The 19,830-nt window shown below is 37.8% G+C and overlaps 1 protein-coding gene across 1 annotated transcript in view; it reads right to left on the bottom strand.

Annotated features, from left to right (window-relative positions):
- The window catches only part of PPP2R3A (protein phosphatase 2 regulatory subunit B''alpha), a 165,253-nt gene extending 158,861 nt beyond the window's left edge, over positions 1–6,392 (bottom strand). The window contains exon 1 of the mRNA XM_065876145.1: positions 4,404–6,392. Coding sequence (XP_065732217.1) covers positions 4,404–6,392 — 1,989 coding nt within the window. The remainder of the gene's footprint in view (positions 1–4,403) is intronic.
- Between the last annotated feature and the right edge of the window lie 13,438 nt (positions 6,393–19,830).

The raw sequence follows: 19,830 nt of genomic DNA, 5'->3' as shown, positions 1-19,830 counted from the left end.
ATATAGGTTTGAATAGTATTTCTGGACAACAAATACTGTTCCTTGTGAGAAATTATTTTGAAATACATATGTATTAAAATATTAATTATATATAATATTGTCAAGTCAATCTTTCTTCTCAGGGATAATCATCAATGTCATATAAAAGCAATTCCTACATGCCCCTTACGTAAGTCTTTTACTTGAAATGTTTTGAACAGCTGGAAAATTTTTGACTGTCCAAAATGTTGAAAAAATAAAAGCCTTAATTTATTATTCTTTAAAAAATTATTATTCTTAAAAAACTGTATTTGTGGGACTCCTCTGCTTTAAAGTCTCCTTTAGTGCCTCACTGCCTTAGAACAAACTCTTTTTTTAAAAATTGAAGTATAGTTGCTGTACAATATTATGTAAGTTACAGGTGTATGATATAGTAATTCACAATTTTTAAAGGTTATATTCCATTTATAGTTATTATAAAATATTGGCTATATTCCCCATGTTGCACAATATATCCTTGTAGCTTATTTTATACCTAGTAGTTTATACCTCTTACTCCCCCAACCCTATATTGCCCCTCCCCGCTTCCCTCTCCCCACTGTGGCAACCACTAGTTTGTTCTCTATATCTGTGAGTCTGCTTCTTTTTTTTTTTTTTTTTTTTTTTGTGGTACGCGGGCCTCTCACTGCTGTGGCCTCTCCCGTTGCGGAGCACAGGCTCCGGACGCGCAGGCTCAGCGGCCATGGCTCACAGGCCCAACCGCTCCACGGCATGTGGGATCCTCCCGGACCGGGGCACGAGCCCGCATCCCCTGCATCGGCAGGCGGACCCCAACCACCGCGCCACCAGGGAAGCCCAGAGTCTGCTTCTTTTTTGTAGAACAAACTCTTTAGCATAGCATACAAGGAAGGTCATTCGTAAGCTGGCCCTAACCTACCTCTCTGATTTTATTTTCTGCTACTTTCTGTTCATTTTTTTAATACAATAATAAAAACATGACCAACGATACTGTATAAAAACTTGCAGTATGGGACCTCCCTGATGACAGAGTGGTTAAGAATCCACCTGCCAATGCAGGGGACACAGGTTCAAGCCTGATCCAGGAAGATCCCACATGCCACGAGGCAACTACTCCTATGTGCCACAACTACTGAGCCCACGCTCCACAACAAGAGAAGCCACCGCAATGAGAAGCCCGCACACTGCAATGAAGAGTAGCCCCCGTTCACTGCAACTAGAGAAAGCCCGCGCGCAGCAACGAAGACCCAATGCAGACAAAAATAAATAAATAAATAAAATTTAAAAAACGTTTAAAAAAAAAAGCTTGCAGGAGATAAATATTGACACTTCAAGAAGTGGTTACTTCTGGAAAGGGGAGAGAATACTGGGGAGGGGAGCCCTAGGGATTTCAACTATATCTGAGATGACCTTTTATTAAATGATGATGATATTAACGAAAATATTAAGTAAAACAAAGATCTGAAACAAAGCTATGGCAAAACATTAAGATTTGACAAAGCTAAGTGGTGAGTAATAAGAATGCTTTTTCTACCATTCACAATACTTTTCTATTTGTTTAAAATAAGGGTTGAAAAACTAGTCTGTGGGCCAAATCTGGCCCACTGCCCATTTTTTAAGACTTGGAGCTAAGAATGGTTTTATATTATTAAAAGGTTGTTTAAACAAACAAACAACAAAGAAGACTATGTGACAGAGAACTTGTGACCTGCAAAGCCTAAGATATTTACTATTTGGCCCTTTATAGAAAACGTTTGCCATCTCCTGATTTAAAATATTTCATAAGAAGAAAAGAAAGACAAAAAAAATGAAAAGGTAGGAGGCAAGGAAGAATGGTTTTGTTTTCTTGCATTAAGTACATTCCTGAATTAAACATTTTATATTACCTGTTTCTTTAAATTAGCTTTTCATGAATTACTTTTTCAACTTTCATTAAGAAGATATCTCAATATCTCAATAAAGAAATAAAAATTATAATGGTGATGGATGGTAATAAGACTTATTGTGGTGATTATTTCACAGTGTATACAAATATCAAGTTGTTATGTTGTACACCTGAAACTAATATGTCAATTATACCTCAATTAAAAAAAAATTATGTACCTCTGGGGGGAAAAAAAGAAGAAATCTCATCAAATTTTATTCTATGATATTGGAACTTATTTAAAAGACCTATGGGAGAGTCTTTTAATATGATTTTGACTTCAGTCCATACTTGTCAAAAAACTGGGGAGCTCATTAGAGGCCATTGTGTCATTTTCAGGTAGCTGTACGTAGATTGGAGACCCACTTATGAGCTGTCAACCAGGGACACAGGAGAGGTGCTGCACAGGACCTCTTCTTGGCTTCAAGTTCACATTTTCTGCTTTCTGTAGCCCACCTCTCCTAGAAGAATTTTGTCTCCTTTTTTCACAGAAGATAATGGGGCAAGAGGGTTAAATAAAATTCAAAACACTATATTACAGTAAGAGTTTCTGGCTAGAGTGGCTGTGAGACATTGGAATATGTCATCAGAGAAAGTAGACTTTTTTTTAATGGGGAAATAGTGAGAAAATACATCTAAATATCTTGGCATGGCTCAGATCACAAATACTGTTAGATCTTCTGTTATTACCATTTTGAGGTTGCTATATAGGCATTTTCTTTTCTTTCTAAAATATTAAGCACATCAGTATTGCTTATGTACATGAAAGGATTTTTTTCTTATTTTTATAATTAATTTCCATAGTTCCTCCCCCCAGCACTGACTCACATTAACTAAAGATATTACCATCTGTGAATCAATGAATGAGGAGGCTCACACAGAGACTTCACAGAAATGCTCAGTGAACACTTGAGGATCTTTAGACCTAAATTATTTAATAACCTTAAGTAGTTATTGTTTTAAACTTTAGTGTCACTAGTAACTAAAAATGTGCACAGGAGAACAACAGCCACAAAACAAATACGAGGTAAAATTTATTCTGATCACAATATGCATTTTTTCCTGTTCCAATGAAAACATTAATGCTAAAATAATAAGTAACTTGTTTTTTAACTTGGCCATACTTATGCCATCTCTAATATCCATTTGTTTTTTAAATTTACTACATTAAAGATATACAACATGGCATAAAATAATATGACAAAATACTCACGATCCATCACCAGATTATGAAATAGAACATTACTAATTTTACTGAGGCCCTGGACACCCTTCCTCAGTTCCATCTCTCTTCCTACCTCTAGGGATTAATCATTGTTCTGAATACTGTATGTGATGTATCCATGTATTTATTCATACTTTTTGGACAAATGTAAATATCTCTAAATAATTCATATCGTTATTTTACAACTTGCTTTGGCTTCATGTCTGAATTCATACATGTTGGCATGTATGGTATATTCATATGGTAGAGACAGTGCTCACCAAATATTTTATGTGCTCCCCTATGATTCTTAGACTTCAGGTTGGAATCACTGGATTGTGAGCAGATGGGAAGTGTGTCATGTGTGGGACAAGGCAGTTAAAAGCTCCATCCCTTTCTTCGCCTTCCTTGGTGAACTCACAGGCCACATATTCCAGATGGGGCAATGGGGCAGCTGTAGGAACATGGAGCATCTATCAGCCTGGGTCCCTGAGTGAGGTGGAGCAGAGCCTCTTACCAACTGCGTTGGACATGTAAAATGAACAAAAATAATCCTGTTGTGCTAAGACACACACACACATACCTACAAATGGGCAGATAACTCCCTTTCTGGGATTATTCAAAAACAATGCTATCAGTAGCAGGGTAGATTCAAAGCCTTTTGAAAATACTTCTACCCTATGACTGTAGATGGATATTTATTCCCACTTGCATGATGAAGGAAATCTCACATCCTCTAGTCTTTACCTTCTTTGAAGACCTACTGCACTAACAAAACTTTCAGAGACATGCTTACATGTTCACATACTGTTTCTGGTATGTTAGCTTTGTTTCCCCAACTAGATTTTAACTTCTACACTGGCTTGCACTCTACACAGCATTCAGTAATAAGTGGCCTACTGGTTGACTGAGGGTAAGAACTAATATTAAATGCCTACTTCGTGTAAGGCACCTTGCTTGTGCTTCACATAAGTTATCTTGATCGTTATTATTTCCATTATATAGATGAGAATATTAAGGCTAAGTAACTCTCCTTTGGTCACAGAGCTAGGAAGATGATAAAGGATGTGGGGAAGGCAACTAAAACTAGTCTGACTGACTCTAAAGATTTCGCTTTTTGGCTTTCTCCACTGAACTTAGTGAGACCGTGCCTAGTGCAGGGCAGGAGCTTTAGTAGAACATAAAATGAGTAACAAAAAAAGTTTTTGTTTATAAATTTTGCAAACATTAGAACATTTCTTTGGCGACATCTCAGAACTGAAGATTGTCGGGTCTTACCTTGATCACCTCTGGGGTCTGCTGAATCAAAACCGAGGTAGTGTCATTGGCTTTATCACCAACAGGACTTCTACAGACTGATAAACTGGCCTGCGAGGAAGTTGTCAAGGTCTCTTGTAGAATTTGCATCATCTCTTTTTCTTGTGATAGGTTCCCTCTGCCTGATTTGCATTCAACCAGTTCTTGAGCAAAGTCTTCAATGCTTTCTAGAATTCGCAGTAAGAGGGCTCGATCCTCTTCCTCTATTTTGTGTCCGTTGGTTTCAATAATCCTTGTTAGGCAGGAAGGTGACACTTTTTCCGTGGGTGAAGAGACTTTAGATTCAGGCTCAAGATCTACAGGGAGGTGACCAGTCAACTGACTATGACTATTTAGAGAGACAGAGCTTTTACCTTTGGCAACTGGCTCTCTTAGAGAGGTCTCCATTTTCTGTGAGAAAGATTCCAAATCCATTAACAATTTATCTATCTCTTCCTGACTGTTAGGCTTCATAAAATCTCTGTGGTTTCCCTCTTCAACTTTAGGAATTTTTGATTTAAGATCTTCCTCAGATAGATTAACAACTGGTTTCTCAAATATCTTACCAATTTCATTTTGCATTGAGGCAGGGCATTTTTTAAGATGAGTACCACGAACTGATAATGCTCTATCTTCATTTACCTTTAACAACTCCTGACTGGGTCCATTTTCTGTCCTCTGTCCTTTATCTAATGTTTTCTTTCCATCTGACTCTTCCTCAATATAAAGGGTTTCCACTAGATTACCAGAAGAAACATTTTCTAAAGCGTTCATGGTTAATGACTGTGATTGAAGCTGGACATTTTTTAGAGGTCTGGGATCACTTATCTCTAAATTACATAAGGAATTTGCAGAGGTGTTTGGAATGGATTTTACAGTGTCTGTTTTCCTAGAACTGTGCTTGTCATCTTGCAGTTCTATAGTTTGAAAGTGTCCAGAGTCAGGGGCTGAGAGCTGGACAACATCCTCATACTTAGGGGGCTGTTCAGTGCCAAATACTGGGGAGAAGGGAGTCAGTTGTAAACTAGGCATATTACTGACCAGTTCTGTTAAATCTATAGCCTCATTATTCCCAGACTGCATGAATTCAAATGGTAGCTTTTTCAGATAGGATGCTAACCTGGTCATTACATTCATATAGACAGTTTCAGAGCTAGAAATTGCATCATTGCCATTTCCTTCACTGATGCTACTCCCTGACTTTTTCTTTATACATTGCTTTATGATGTCTGTGCATTTTTTCAAATCCTCAGAGCATTTTAGCAAGATGTCTAAGCACATCTTTATGTCTGTTCCAGAAGAAAAATTATCTATTTTATGTTTTTCCAAAATCTGAGTAACCAGGTCTTCTTCAGAGAAGTTGTGAAGAAGCAATGAAGTCAGGTTCGTATCGAGTGAGTTTCTATGGGATAAAGATTTTTCCTCGACTGAGGAACTCCGGAGTAAACCAAAGGATGGGGAGTTCCCATCATGGTTATAATGGCCACAGAGCAAGTCAAAATCAACTGACCTCCTGTTAAATGAGTCAGACTTAACTTTCCTTCCCTTTCTGTAAGCTGCGTGGTTAGAGTTTTTGAGTTTTTCAAGGGAAAATTCTTTTATTTTCCCACTGGCAAAACTGATTGCTTCTCCTGCAATGTCCTTTAAGTTACAGGTGTTCTGAATTGTAGATCCTTTCCTGACCCTGGGTATGCCTGTGAGGGCCTGATGGGGATAGTCACCTTCAGCTGGGGAAAACCCATTTTCATGGGGTAGAAACAGAGAGTCCAGATCTGCATCTCTGAACTGAGACACAGGGATGTGTAAGAGGTCTGCACAAACACTATGATGGACCACAATGCAGTCAACTCCATGGGTGAAGGTGTGGCAGGTTCCAGTGCAATAATGTACAGCTTGCTCAAAACGCCGGTCTATCACCACACTGTTGTAGTGGTTCACAGTACTAACCACAAGTCTGTAAGTTGCTGCCATAATATCAAATCCACTTAGTGGTGGGGCATGGAATTTTCTAGAACTTGTTTCAAGTAAATTCTCCTAAAAGACACTCAGCTGAAAATATATTTGATGACAATGTTCAGTGGTTTCTTGCAAATATAATGACCTTTCCCACAAAGGGAAATCATCAAAATTTGAGGTTTGGTAACTGTCAGGATACAGTAGCCGTTGCACATGTGTGCTCTTATTAACAAGTCTAATAATTTAATAACTGTGCCTTCTAGTTTAATTTAGTAATATCATGATACTATAGGATTATTTTTAGGAATAAATTTTAAGAAGATTAAAGAATATTCTCTTTTAGTTCTTCAGCAGTTCTATGATGCAGACATTTATGGTCATAAATTTACTGTCATGAATCTCAGTTGGTAGTATAGAAGTATTGTGATAACTGAGTCCTCCAAAGGTTTAAATGATCCATTTTTCTGTGAATGACAGGAAAACCTATAATGAAAAAACAAAATAATTAAAAGGGAATATGATCTCTTAATACTGAGAGAACCTTTTATTTCCTCTCCCTTTGCATCCCATATGCAGTTAATCACCTCATTCTTTGCCACATCACTGACGGCTTATCTTTGATTCATGCCTTTGCTTCATACACTCCTTACTAACCTAGAGTAGTGATACCTCAACTCTGCCTTGTTACAACTGCCTCTCAATTGGTATTTCTTATCCTACCCTCCTTGCTATCTTACATGACACTAACTAGCCTGGATTTAGAGAGCTTTCACACCTCTCATAGTTCAAGAATTCACATTACTGATCTCTATCAGACATCATGGCAGGCCTAGCTCCTTTGACTCATTTTCAACACTTTTAACATCTATTCGTCACCTATAGCCTCATTTTCTGCTACTGACCTGCATCAACATTTTGCTTCCATCAACCTAGTTTTCTTTTTTTTCCTTTTAATTTTTATTGGAGTATAGTTGCTTTACAATGTTGAGTTAGTTTCTACTATACAGCAAGGTAAATCAGCTAGATGTATACATATATCCCCTCTTTTTTGGATTTCCTTCCCATTTAGGTCACCACAGAGCACTGAGTAGAGTTCCCTGAGCTATATAGTAGGTTTCATTAGTTATCTATTTTATACATAGTATCAATAGTGTATATATGTCAATCCCAATCTCCCAATTCATCCCACTCCCCTCCTTTCCCCCTTGGTATCTGTACATTGGTTCTCTATGTGTCTGTTTCTGCTTTGCAAATAAGATCATTTATACCATTTTTCTAGATTCCACATATATGCGTTAATATACGATATTTGTTTTTCTCTTTCTGACTTACTTCACTCTATATGACAGTCTCTAGGTCCATCCACGTCTCTACAAATAACCCAATTTTGTTCCTTTTTATGGCTGAGTAATATTCCATTATATACATTTACCACATCTTCTTTATCCATTCCTCTGCTGATGGACATTTAGGTTACTTCCATGTCTTGGCTATTGTAAATAGTGCTGCAATAAACACTGGGGTGCATGTATCTTTTCGAATTATAGTTTTCTCTGGATATATGCCCAGGAGTGGGATTGTAGGATCATATGGTAGTTCTATTTTTAGTTTTTTAAGGAACCTCCATACTGTTCTCCATAGTGACTATACCATTCTACACTCCCACCAACCGTGCAAGTGGGTTCCCTTTTCTCCACAACCTCTCCAGCATTTATTGTTTGTAGAATTTTTGATGATGGCCATTCTGACTGGTGTGAGGTGACACCTCACTGCAGTTTTGATTTGCATTTCTCTAATAATTAGTGATGTTGAGCATTTCATCTGTTTGTTGGCCATCTGTATGTCTTCTTTGGTGAAATGTCTGTTTAGGTCTTGTACCCATTTTGTGATTGGGTTGTGTTTTTTTGATATTGAGCTGTATGAGCTGTTTGTATATTTTGGAGATTAATCCTTTGTCAGTTGCTTCATTTCCAAATATTTTCTCCCATTCTGAGGGTTGCTTTTCATCTTGTTTATGGTTTCCTTTGCTGTGCAAAACCTTTGAGGTTTCATTAAGTCCCATTTGTTTATTTTTGGTTTTATTTTTATTACTCTAGGAGGTGGGTCAAGAAAGATCTTGTTGTGATTTATGTCAAAGAGTGTTCTGCCTATGTTTTCCTCTAAGAGTTTTATAGTGTCTGGCCTTATGTTCAGGGGTTTGATCCATTTTGAGTTTATTAAAGATGGCCAACACATAGTGCTTGTTCTTGATTGTACAACTTCCTCTATACTTGGAAATTATTACACTACCATCATCTCTTTTCTTACTCTCTAAGAGAGAGAGAGAAAAACAACCTTTATTACTGCTCTTGATCTCATCCTCTCAGACCCTGCTACATGCAGACCTCTCTCTCTCATCATCAATGGATAGAATTTAACATTCTCTTACTTTAAAAAAAAAAAGGCTTTTAAACCATGCTGTAAGTTGACGTCCAAAAAGGTTCAATCAACTTCCGCCTAGTAGTTCTATCCATTATTGAAAGTGGGGCTATTGAAGTCTCCAAATATTATTGTTGAGTTTTCTATTGCTCCCTTAATTTGTTTTGCTTTCTGTATTTTGATACTGTGTTGTTAGATGTGTATATGTTTCTAATTGTTATATCTGCCAGATGGAGGGAAACAAACTATCATAAAATACGTATAACTTACTCACTTTGCTGTACAGCAGAGACTAACACAACATTGTAAATCAACTATACTCCAATAAAAAAATTAATTAAAAAAAGAAAAAAAGAATAAAAGAAAAAAATTAAAGAAACAAAACAGAAAGGTTCAATCAATGTTCCTACTTAATCAATAAATACTGAGTGCCTATTATGTGCCAGGCACTTGCTAAATGCTAGAGATACAGCAGTGAATAAAGTCCCTGTACCTACTGAACTGACAATCTAGCTGGAAAAAGAAAAACAACACATAAGTAAACATATAACTTAGATGGTGGTATGTGCAATAGAGAAAAATGAAGTGGAGCAAGGGCTTAGAAAGGATGAGAGGGTACTGTGTTACAAAGGGCAGTCAGGGAAGACCTCACTGACAACTGAACAGAGATCTGAAAGAAGAGAGGGAGCAGGTTGAGGAGGTATTTTGGGCTAAAACATCTCAGGCAGAATAACCATAAGTAAAAAGGCTCTGAGGTGTGAGTATGCTTGACTTACTACAAGAATGACAAGGAGACTAACATGACCAGAGTAGAGAAAGCAAGGGGGGCAGTGTGAGTGATGAGGCCAGAAAGGAAAGGTAGGACACTAAACCATGCAGGGTCTGTAGACTATTAAGATGAATTTGACTTTACTCTGAGTGAGTTGGGATACAACTGATGTCTACTGAGCAGAGAAATGACATGATCAGATTTACATTTTTTTTTTAGTTAGTTATGTAACATCTTTATTGGAGTATAATTGCTTTACAACGTTGTGTTAATTTCTGCTGTATAACAAAGGGAATCAGCTATATGTATACGTATATCCCCATATCCCCTCCCTCTTGCATCTCCCTCCCACCCTCCCTATTCCACCTATGTGGTCACAAAGCACTGAGCTGATCTCCCTGTGCTATGCAGCTGCTTCCCACTAGCTAATTATTTTACATTCGGTAGTGTATATATGTTGATGCCACTCTCTCACTTCGTCCCAGCTTACCCTTCCCCCTCCCCGTGTCCTCAAGTCCTTCTCTACGTCTGTGCCTTTATTCCTGTCCTGCCCCTAGGTTCATCAGAACCATTTTCTTTCTTTTTTTTTTAGATTCCATACATAGGTGTTAGCATACGGTATTTGTTTTTCTCTTTCTGACTTACTTCACTCTGTATGACAGACTCTAGGTCTATCCATCTCATTACAAATAGCTCAATTTCATTTCTTTTTATGGCTGAGTAATATTCCATTGTATATATGTGCCACATCTTCTTTATCTGTTCATCTGTCAATAGACACTTAGGTTGCCTCAATGTCCTGGCTATCGTAAATAGTGCTACAATGAACACCGTGGTACATGACTCTTTTTGAATTATGGTTTTCTCAGGGTATATGCCCAGTAGTGGGATTGCTGGCAGACTTACATTATAAATTGGTAATTTTGGCTTCTGTGTTCAGAGGAGATTGCAGAGGAGCAAGATAAGAAGAAACAAGTCAGGGGCTATAGCAATAAACCAGGCAAGAAGGCTGGGAGCTTGAACCAGGAGAGGAACACTGGAGACAAAGGTAGAGCTGATATGATTTGTTGAATGATAGAATGTGCAATACTACTGCACCAAGAAAGGTGCAGTAAGGCCACGATAGGAAGGAGATGATGACAGCAGAGAAGGAGAGCATGAGTTTAACTGTACCATCAATCGCATCTGCATTTTAATGATAAAAACCTTCACCCATTTAATAATGAGAAACAGAACTTCATTGTTTTCATTTTTATTTCTTCAATCCTAGAAAATTCTGTTTATTTTCCTTATTTGTTATATTTCTTCTTTGGTAAATTTTCTATTCATATCCTTTGTTTATTTATGTATTACAGGTAGTGAAATCAGATACAATTTATACAATTAATTCAAGAAGAACCCTTTCTTTTGTTGAATTCTTATACTGTTTAGGGTATATTTCCTGGCTCTTTAGATTCAATGATTATTACTCTGTTTTTATGCCAAGCCTACACTATCATAATTACTGTTGTCTTATTAAGTTTTACTACCTGGCTTTTTTCCCTCCTATTTCTAATTATGATTCGTTTTTACACTTCAAATATTCTTTGATGGTCTTCCAGATGAGTTTCTGCATTGTCAAGTTTTAAGAAAAATCCTATAGGAATTTGATTATAATTGTAATAAACTTGTGAATTATTTTGAAGGAACACTGATATCATTATAATATTCAGATTTTCCTTCCACAAATATATAAATCTTAATTCCAATATTCCTTTCTTTTTCTTTTTTTGTGTCTTTCTTCAGGTGAGTCACCCCTATTCTTTTTTTTCCTTCAGTGTCTCAACTTTGTTGCTATGTGAATGGATCTTGAGCTGTTGTTTCATCCTCTACTGCCTTGTCTTCAAATCCCAGATGGTGGCTCATATAAAACTATAAAGCTAAGTATCCTACAGGGTGGATGAAGCTCAAGTATAAAGTTCCATAGTAAAGTTCCACAATAAAGTGAGTACCCATTAATTTTTAAGTGAAGATACAAAGGTGCCGAAGAGGAATAAGTGTTATGGGACAAAAGACTAGAACGTGGCAATCGAAGGAATTACCTTTTCAAAAGATGTACATCCAGAAGACAGGGAAGATACAGCACCAAACACGAAAAACTACGCACCTTTTCGGAAATCCAATATTTTGAAAAAGCTTTTGGGTAAGGGTAAAAGAGAAGGAAAATACAATGGATACTGTCAAGAAAGTATATTAGAATAACTGTATGAGAGCTTTTTTTTTAATCTTTTTTTTTTTGGCTGTGCCGTGCAGCGTGCGGGATCCTAGTTCCCTGACCAGGGACCAAACCCATGCCCCTGGCAGTGGAAGCTCGGAGTCCTAACAATTGGACTGCCAGGGATGTCCCAGGACTATATCTTTTTTTTTTTTTTTTTACTTTTTTTAATTTTATTTTTTTTATTTTGAATTTAATTTTTATACAGCAGGTTGTTTTTGGCTATCTACTTTATACATATAAATGTATACATGCCAATCCCAATCTCTCAACTCCTCCCACCACCACCCCCAACAGCTTTCCCCCCTTGTTGTCCATACGTTTGTTGTATACATCTGTTGCTCTATTTCTGCCTTGCAAAACGGTTCATCTGTACAATTTTTCTAGGTTCCACATATATGCATTAACATACAAGATTTGTTTTTCTCTTTCTGACTTCACTCTGTATGACAGTCTCTAGATCCATCAACGTCTCTACAAATGTCCCAATTTCATTCCTCTTTATGGCTTAGTAATATTCCTTTTTATATATGTACCACATCTTTATGCATTCGTCTGTCTGTGGGCATTTAGGTTGCTTCCATTACCTGGATATTGTAAATAGTGATGCAATGAACATTGTGGTGAATGTCTCTTTTTGATTTATGGTTTTGTCTGGGTATATGCCCAGTAGAGGGATTGCTGTATCATATGGTAATTCTATTCTTAGTTTTGTAAGAAACTCCATAATGTTCTGCACAGTGACTGTATCAATTTACGTTCCCAACAATAGTGGAAGAGGATTACTTATCTCCACACCGTTTCCAGCATTTGTTGTTTGTAGATTTTCTGATGATGCCCATTCTAATAGGTGTGAGGTGATACACCATGGATGAGTCTATTTCGTTGAGCAAAGAGTAGGTCTTGTTTATTATGTATTTGGCTTATGGAATGGTATGTGTGCTAATTTCAATCTGTTTTTTTTTTAACATCTTTATTGGGGTATAATTGCTTTACAATAGTGTGTTAGTTTCTGCTTTATAACAAAGTGAATCAGCTATACATATACATATGCTCCCATGTATCTTCCCTCTTGCATCTCCCTCCCTCCCACTCTCCCCATCCCACCCCTCCAGGCTGTCCCAAAGCCCCGAGCTAATATCCCTGTGCCTTGCGGCTGCTTCCCCCTAGCTATCTACCTTACTATGTTTGTTAGTGTGTATATGTCCATGACTCTCTCTCGCCCTGTCAAAACTCACCCTTCCCCCTCCCCATATCCTCAAGTCCGTTCTCTAGTAGGTCTGCGCCTCTATTCCTGTCTTATCCCTAGGTTCTTCATGACATTTTTTTCCTTAAATTCCATATATATGTGTTAGCATACGGTATTTGTCTTTTTCTTTCTGACTTACTTCACTCTGTATGACAGATTCTAGGTCTATCCATCTCATTACAAATAACTCAATTTCATTTCTTTATAAGGCTGAGTAATATTCCATTGTGTATATGTGCCACATCTTCTTTATCCATTCGTCCGATGATGGGCGCTTAGGTTCTTTCCATCTCCGGGCTATTGTAAATAGAGCTGCAATGAACATTTTGGTACATGACTCTTTTTGAATTTTGGTTTTCTCAGGGTATATGCCCAGTAGTGGGATTAGGACTATATCTTAATACAGGTGATAAAATTGGTCCAGAAGCAAAATGCAGAACTGTTAGAAAATTTAAATATCCAGATACCTATTAAAACCCATGTCAAATAAATTCCTAAATTGACATGAAATTTGAGAAAGTAAAGAGAAGTATTTCTCTAGGTTTGAAAATAAGCAAAACAACAAGTTGATAAAGTAACATGACAGAAAATACAAGAAAGTATTCATGTGATATTAGAATCTGAAATAGTCAAGGAGGAGAGAACACTGGCCAGAGTCAGACGTATGCTTTTAGACCAGTGCTGTCTAATAAAACTTTCTGCATTGATGGAAACATTCCATATCTGCCCTGATATGGCTGCCATTAGCCACATGGGACTGCTGAGTACTTAAAACGTGGCTGGTGTAACTGAAGCACTGAATTGTAACTTCATTTAAAAAATTTTAATTTTGATATTGTTGTAGACTCACATAGAAGTTACAAAAATAATATAGAGAGTTCCTGTGTACCGTTCCCTCAGTTTCCTCGAATGGTAACATCCTATATCGCCACAGTGACCCAAACCAGGAAACTGACTATTAACAGAGCTTATTTGGATACCACCAGTTTTACATGAATCACTTCTTCCTTTTCTTTCCTTCTTCCCTTCCTTTTATAGTAAGTACCACCACAATCAGGATACAGAACTACCCCATCATCCCTCAAAACCCCTCATACTACCCTTTTGTAGTCATACAGTCAACAGACCACTGATCTGTTCTCCATCATTATGATTTTGTCATTTCAAGAATGTTTTATGTGTGGCATCACACAGTATGTAAGCTTTTGAGATTGGCTTCTCTCACTGAACACAATGATTTTGAGAGTCATTCACTTTACTGCATGTATCAACAGTTCATTCCTTTTTATTGCTGAGTTTATTGTATGGATATACCACAGCTTGTCTGCCCATTCACCTATTAAAGGATATTTATGTTGTTTGCAGTTTGGGTTATTACAAATAAAGCTGCTGTGAGTATTAGTGTGCAGGTTTTTGTGTGAACATGTTTTTCATTTCTCTATGGTAATTAACCACAGGTTATTTACAAGTCTGATTGTTGGGTTGAACGTTAAGTGTATTTTTATAAGAAACTGCCAAACTGTTTACCAGAGTGGCTATACCATTTTACATTCCCACCAGTAATGTATGAGAGATACGGTTGATTCCACATCCTCTTCATCCTCTTCAACATTTGTGATTGTTTTAGCCTTTCTAATAGTGTGTAGTGTTATCTCATTGGGGCTTTAACCTACATCTACATGGCTAATGATGCTGAACATCTTTTCCTGTGCTTACTGACCAGCCCCGTATCTCCCTGGAGAAGCGCTGTTTAAATCTTTTGCCTATTCAAATTAATTTTGATTAATTTTAACTTAGAAAGCCACATATGGCTAGCGGCCATCATATTATTCAGTACAGTTCCAGATAATAGGAATGCAGCTTTCAGAAATTCTGAGACTTTAAAAGAAAAAAAGAGAAGATATGGTAAAAATGAAGATTGATAGGTTTTAAAGATAAAATTTGATGAACGTGTCATAAGTAATCTTACTGAGAAAGAGAAGTGGTGGGAAGAAGAGTTAAAGAACTAATTAAAAATTTAGGTCTTTAAGTTTTGAAGGGACATGAATAGCAGAGAGAGGGAACATATAACAAAGCTAAATCCCAAGGGGGTGATACCAATTTCAATGAGAAGTTTACAGTCTAAAATGATTTGAGTTTTTTTTTTTTTAAAGGCCAAAGAAATGAAGATTACTTCCCTGGTATTTGGTTCAGATCTGTGGGTGTCAAATTCTGCCTTTTTATTTAGACCACGATTCAACTGATGCCCAATTGTCTGGCTGGAATCCTAGACCTGGAACCTAATCCAACTATTCTCAATCAGAGATACAATCTAACTCAGAACCACGATGCTATCTTGTGTCACTAGTAAAAGCCAGTCTGCATGGGTTTGAATCCCAACCCCGCTACTTACAGCTGTGTGGCCTTACAGAAGTTGGTTAACTTTTGTCAGCCTACTTCACCTGCAAAACAGAGATAATAATAGTACCCATCTTATGAGAATGAGGTTAATATGTCGAATGCTTAGAACAATGCCCAAGACACAGGAAATGCTCATTAGCTGTTACTGGTGTAACTCACTCATCCAGCATTTTCTACTCTGAGCCAGGGGCTGGTGGGATGATACTGAATAATTCATGGTGATAGCCCTCAGCACACTCACTGTTTAATGAGGGCAACAGGGGAGGCAAGCACAACAGGGTATCAGGAGCACTAGGCTGGGGCTTCTGTTTTCCCGTTTTGCTCTCACAATTAATACATGTTCTTCTCAGAAAAGTTAGAAAAACACTTTAATTACTCATATTACCATTCAGAAATAACCACTGTTAATATTTTTATGAATGAACATCCTGAAATTTTTCTTGTGAAAATATGTTTTACCAAAAAAAGTTATTTTCTTAGGATATATTGCAAGGAGGAGAATGCTGAGTCAAAAGGGGTGTATGTGTATGCATATACTTTTTAATGGTTCTTAGATAAATATATACATCCATTTTCTGTGCTCCAGAAGAATGGCAAATTTATACTTCCAATGTCAGTGTAGGAGTGGGCCCATCTCCCCACGTTCTCCTTGAGTGATACCACTCTTTAAATCTTTGCAAATTTTATAGGTGAATAAATGAAGTACACTGTTTTAATCTGAGTCTGAACATCTTTTTATTTACCTAGTAGGCATTTTGTGTTGTTCATTCACAAAGCCTTTCTTCATGCCCTTTGTCCATTTTGAAAGAGAGTATTTAAGTCAGATCTAAGAGTAAGGAAAGGCTTCCCCAAATAAGGGATGTATATACCTAGTTTTAAGGGATTAATGAGAAGTATTTAGACAAAAAGGAAAGGAAGAATACTCTAGGGAGAGGGAGACATACATGTGAAGGCTCAGAGGCCTAACATGGCACAGTGAGTTCAGAACTATGATAGTTCCAGCTGATTTCACCGGAGGAAGTGTACAGACATGCAAGAGGGGAGGAAACCAGAGAGCAGCAGGAACTGGACCACAGACTGTCTCGTGTGCTAACCTAAGCAGTCTGAACTTTATTTGGAAAACTATGCAAAAAGAAACAAAGACATTTAGGCTGGGAAGTAACATGATGAGGTTTATGTTTGAGAAAGACGACTCTAGTAGCTGAGTGGAGGCATGGAAATCAATTAGAAGGCTGTAATAATCCATGCAAGAAGTGGTGAGACCCTAAACCAGGAAGGTGGCAGTAACTAACAAAGAGAAGGGCACTGATTAGATAGTGAGAAAGAATTCACAGAAAAGGAGAAGAGAGTAAGAGGGAGGAATCTTGGGTTTCTCGCTTGGGTATTGGGGGACTAATGTTGTCACTTCCAACACAGACTTTTTGTTTTTGTCTTATGGGAGGTGGCCATAGAAAAGATAAGAGTTTTATTCTGAATGTGTTGTTTGAAGAGGTACCTGTGGAACATCCAAGTGGTGATGACTGCATGAAGTGTGAATATAAAAACCTGCAGGTCAGCAGCAAGATCTGGGTTGGAGAGGCAGCCCTGAGAGGCCACTCAGGGTGAGTGCATAAAGTGAGAAGGGCTCTGGGCTGAGAATCACTGACATTTCTGGGTTAAAGAGAAGAACAGAATTCTTAGAGGGATCCTAAGAAGCAATTTCAAGGATGCTGAAGGAGAAACTTTCAAAACGGAGGTCACTGGTGTTGGATGCTGCTGAGAGGTTAAGGAAAAACAAAAATTACCCACTGGCTTTGCCAATGTGAAGGTCACTGGTAACCTTGGCAAGTGAGATTTCAAAAAAAAAATCCCAAAGACTATGGCATAGCCCCAAACTCTATGTATGCACAAGAGTTATGTATAATTAAAAATATCTGTCTAAACGATATCTGTGAAAAGAACTCTTCTAATAAGTAAAAAAGTTCTAAATGATAAGAAAGCATTGTATCATAGTTTGAGTTTTTTCTTTCTTGATGGCACATGCAATGAGTGTTTTACAATCTTCAATTTGACGAAATATCGGTCTAAACATGTATGTCAGGGGTAGAAAGGGAAATTAGAGTTTATATTGTGAATGTTTATGGGACTTCCCTGGTGGTCCAGTGGTAAGGAATCGCCTTCCAATGCAGGGGATGCAGGTTTGATCCCTGGTCAGGAACTAAGATCCCACGTGCTATGGGGCAACTAAGCCCATGCGCCACAACTACTGAGCCCGCATGCTGCAAACTACTGAGCCCACGTGATCCGGAGCCCGCATGCCACAACTAGAGAGAGAAAACCCACACGCCCCAACTAGAGAAAAGCCCATGCCGCAATGAAAGATCCTGCATGCCTCAACGAAGATCCCACGTGCTGCAACTAAGACCTGATGCAGCCAAAAAAAAAAAATAAAATAAATAAATGTTGAATGTTTACATTTATTCCTCCTCCGGTCTTGTTGCACATTGCCTGCCCATCTCCCCCAAGGCTTTCATCTTCCCTGCTTCTTCCATCCCTGCAATGGGCCAGGGTCTGTTTTCCCAATTTCTATCTAAGTGGTTCATATGCAATTTCAGAGTTCATTCAACCCTTCCTATCACTTTCACTTTAGTCAGTGTATGATTACTCTAACAAGTACTTTCCAGTGGCTCCTGGTATTCCTCCAGAGTAAACTTCCTGATGAAGTGGATTTCTTGTGAAATAAAGGTACAGAAGCAGCCGACAAGAAAAGTTAGGAGGGAGAACTGGATTTTGAAAGATAAAAGCCTTTGCAGGTGAAGAAGAAATTAAACGGGACCTTATAAGCAAAAAGGAGTTCTACAAAGGTACAGAGATATGAAAAAAAACTTGTGTGTTTGGAGACTTAGCAGGAGTTTGGTATTGCTGAAGTTGAAAATGTACAGTATGGATTTTACTGTTCTAAGGTCCTCCTCCAAACAGTAAGAACAAAAATAGGAATGTAAACTCTGTCTTCAAAGACCCTAAGCGACACCTGTAACCCCAAATCACTGTATATGAAGATAGAAAACAGCAGCAGAATGGTCAATGACTTAGCAGAGTAGAGGAGGAAAGGATACTAATGACAAACAAACCAATTCTCCCTGCACAACCCCCAAAGGCCCAGGTTAGGAGGTACCAAGTACCACAGAAAATGGGCTAGGGTAGAGGACTGAACACAGGGGACTGTTTGAAAGTCTGCAAAGGAATAGAGTTCTCCCCACCACTACTCCACAAACTCAGAAAATCATCCCTCCTTCATCCTGCTAAGACAGAAATCTTATTTGCTGGTTAAAAAAATGAACCAGAAAAGCACCAACCCCAGGGCTGTATATGAAGGAGAGGGTGGTAAAGGACTTAAAGTTGAGTAAAAGTCTACTTTCTGAGTAAGTCCACCAGCCCTCTTTCCCCTGCCCAAGTCCAGATCACCAGAAACCAGGCTTATTACCTCCAGCTCCCAGCCCCCACTATGGATTAAAGAATTCTCTTCTGGAGATTGGAAATCCCATCTATCCACATGATCACCTTTCATGAAGCCCACTAATTGACAAATGCTGCTCTAAAACAGAGAGCTTCCTCTCAGCTCTTCAGCGCCTCACTTTTATTTTAAATCAGCTTTACTGATGTATAATTTACATACAGTAAAAATGTTCATATTGTATAGTAACCACTGTCCTAAAAAAGAAAGAACATTTACATCACCCTAAAACTATTCCTGTGCCCTTTCCCAAATCAATTCTCCTATGCTGCAATATCTGACAACTGCTGATCTGAGTCCTATCACGATACATTCATTTTGCCAGTTCTAGATCTTCACATGAATGTGATCACATGAGATGTATACTTTTTAGTCTGGCTTCTCTCACTTCGAACAATCGTTCTGAGATTCATCCATGTTATTGCATGCATCATTTGTATATACCTTTTTACTGCTTAGTAGATATTCTACTGATGTATAATTAAATACACCCAAATTTGTCTTATCTATTCAGTTAATGGACATCTGGGTTGTTTCTAGTTTGGACTATTATGAATTAAAACTGCTGTGAACCTTCAAGTAAAAGTCTTTTTGTGAATACGTGTTCATTTCTTTTGGGTAATTAACAATGGAAATACTGAGTCATGAGAAGTGTAGTTTAATTTTAAAAAACCTGTAAAATAGTTTTCCAAAGTGGTTCTACCATTTTACGCTCTCATCAGCAACACCTGAGAGCTCTAGTGGCTCTACAACCTTTTGGATACTTGTCAGTTTCCTTAATTTTACCCATTTTAGCAAGTGTGAAGTGGTACCCCACTGTGGTTTTAATTTGCATTTCCCTGACGACTAATGATATTGAGTATTTTTTGT

This window comes from Phocoena phocoena, chromosome 4 (assembly GCF_963924675.1).
Source record: "Phocoena phocoena chromosome 4, mPhoPho1.1, whole genome shotgun sequence".
NCBI lineage: Eukaryota > Metazoa > Chordata > Mammalia > Artiodactyla > Phocoenidae > Phocoena > Phocoena phocoena.
Note: the sequence above shows the minus strand (reverse complement) of the source record. Positions and strands in the feature narration are given on the sequence as shown.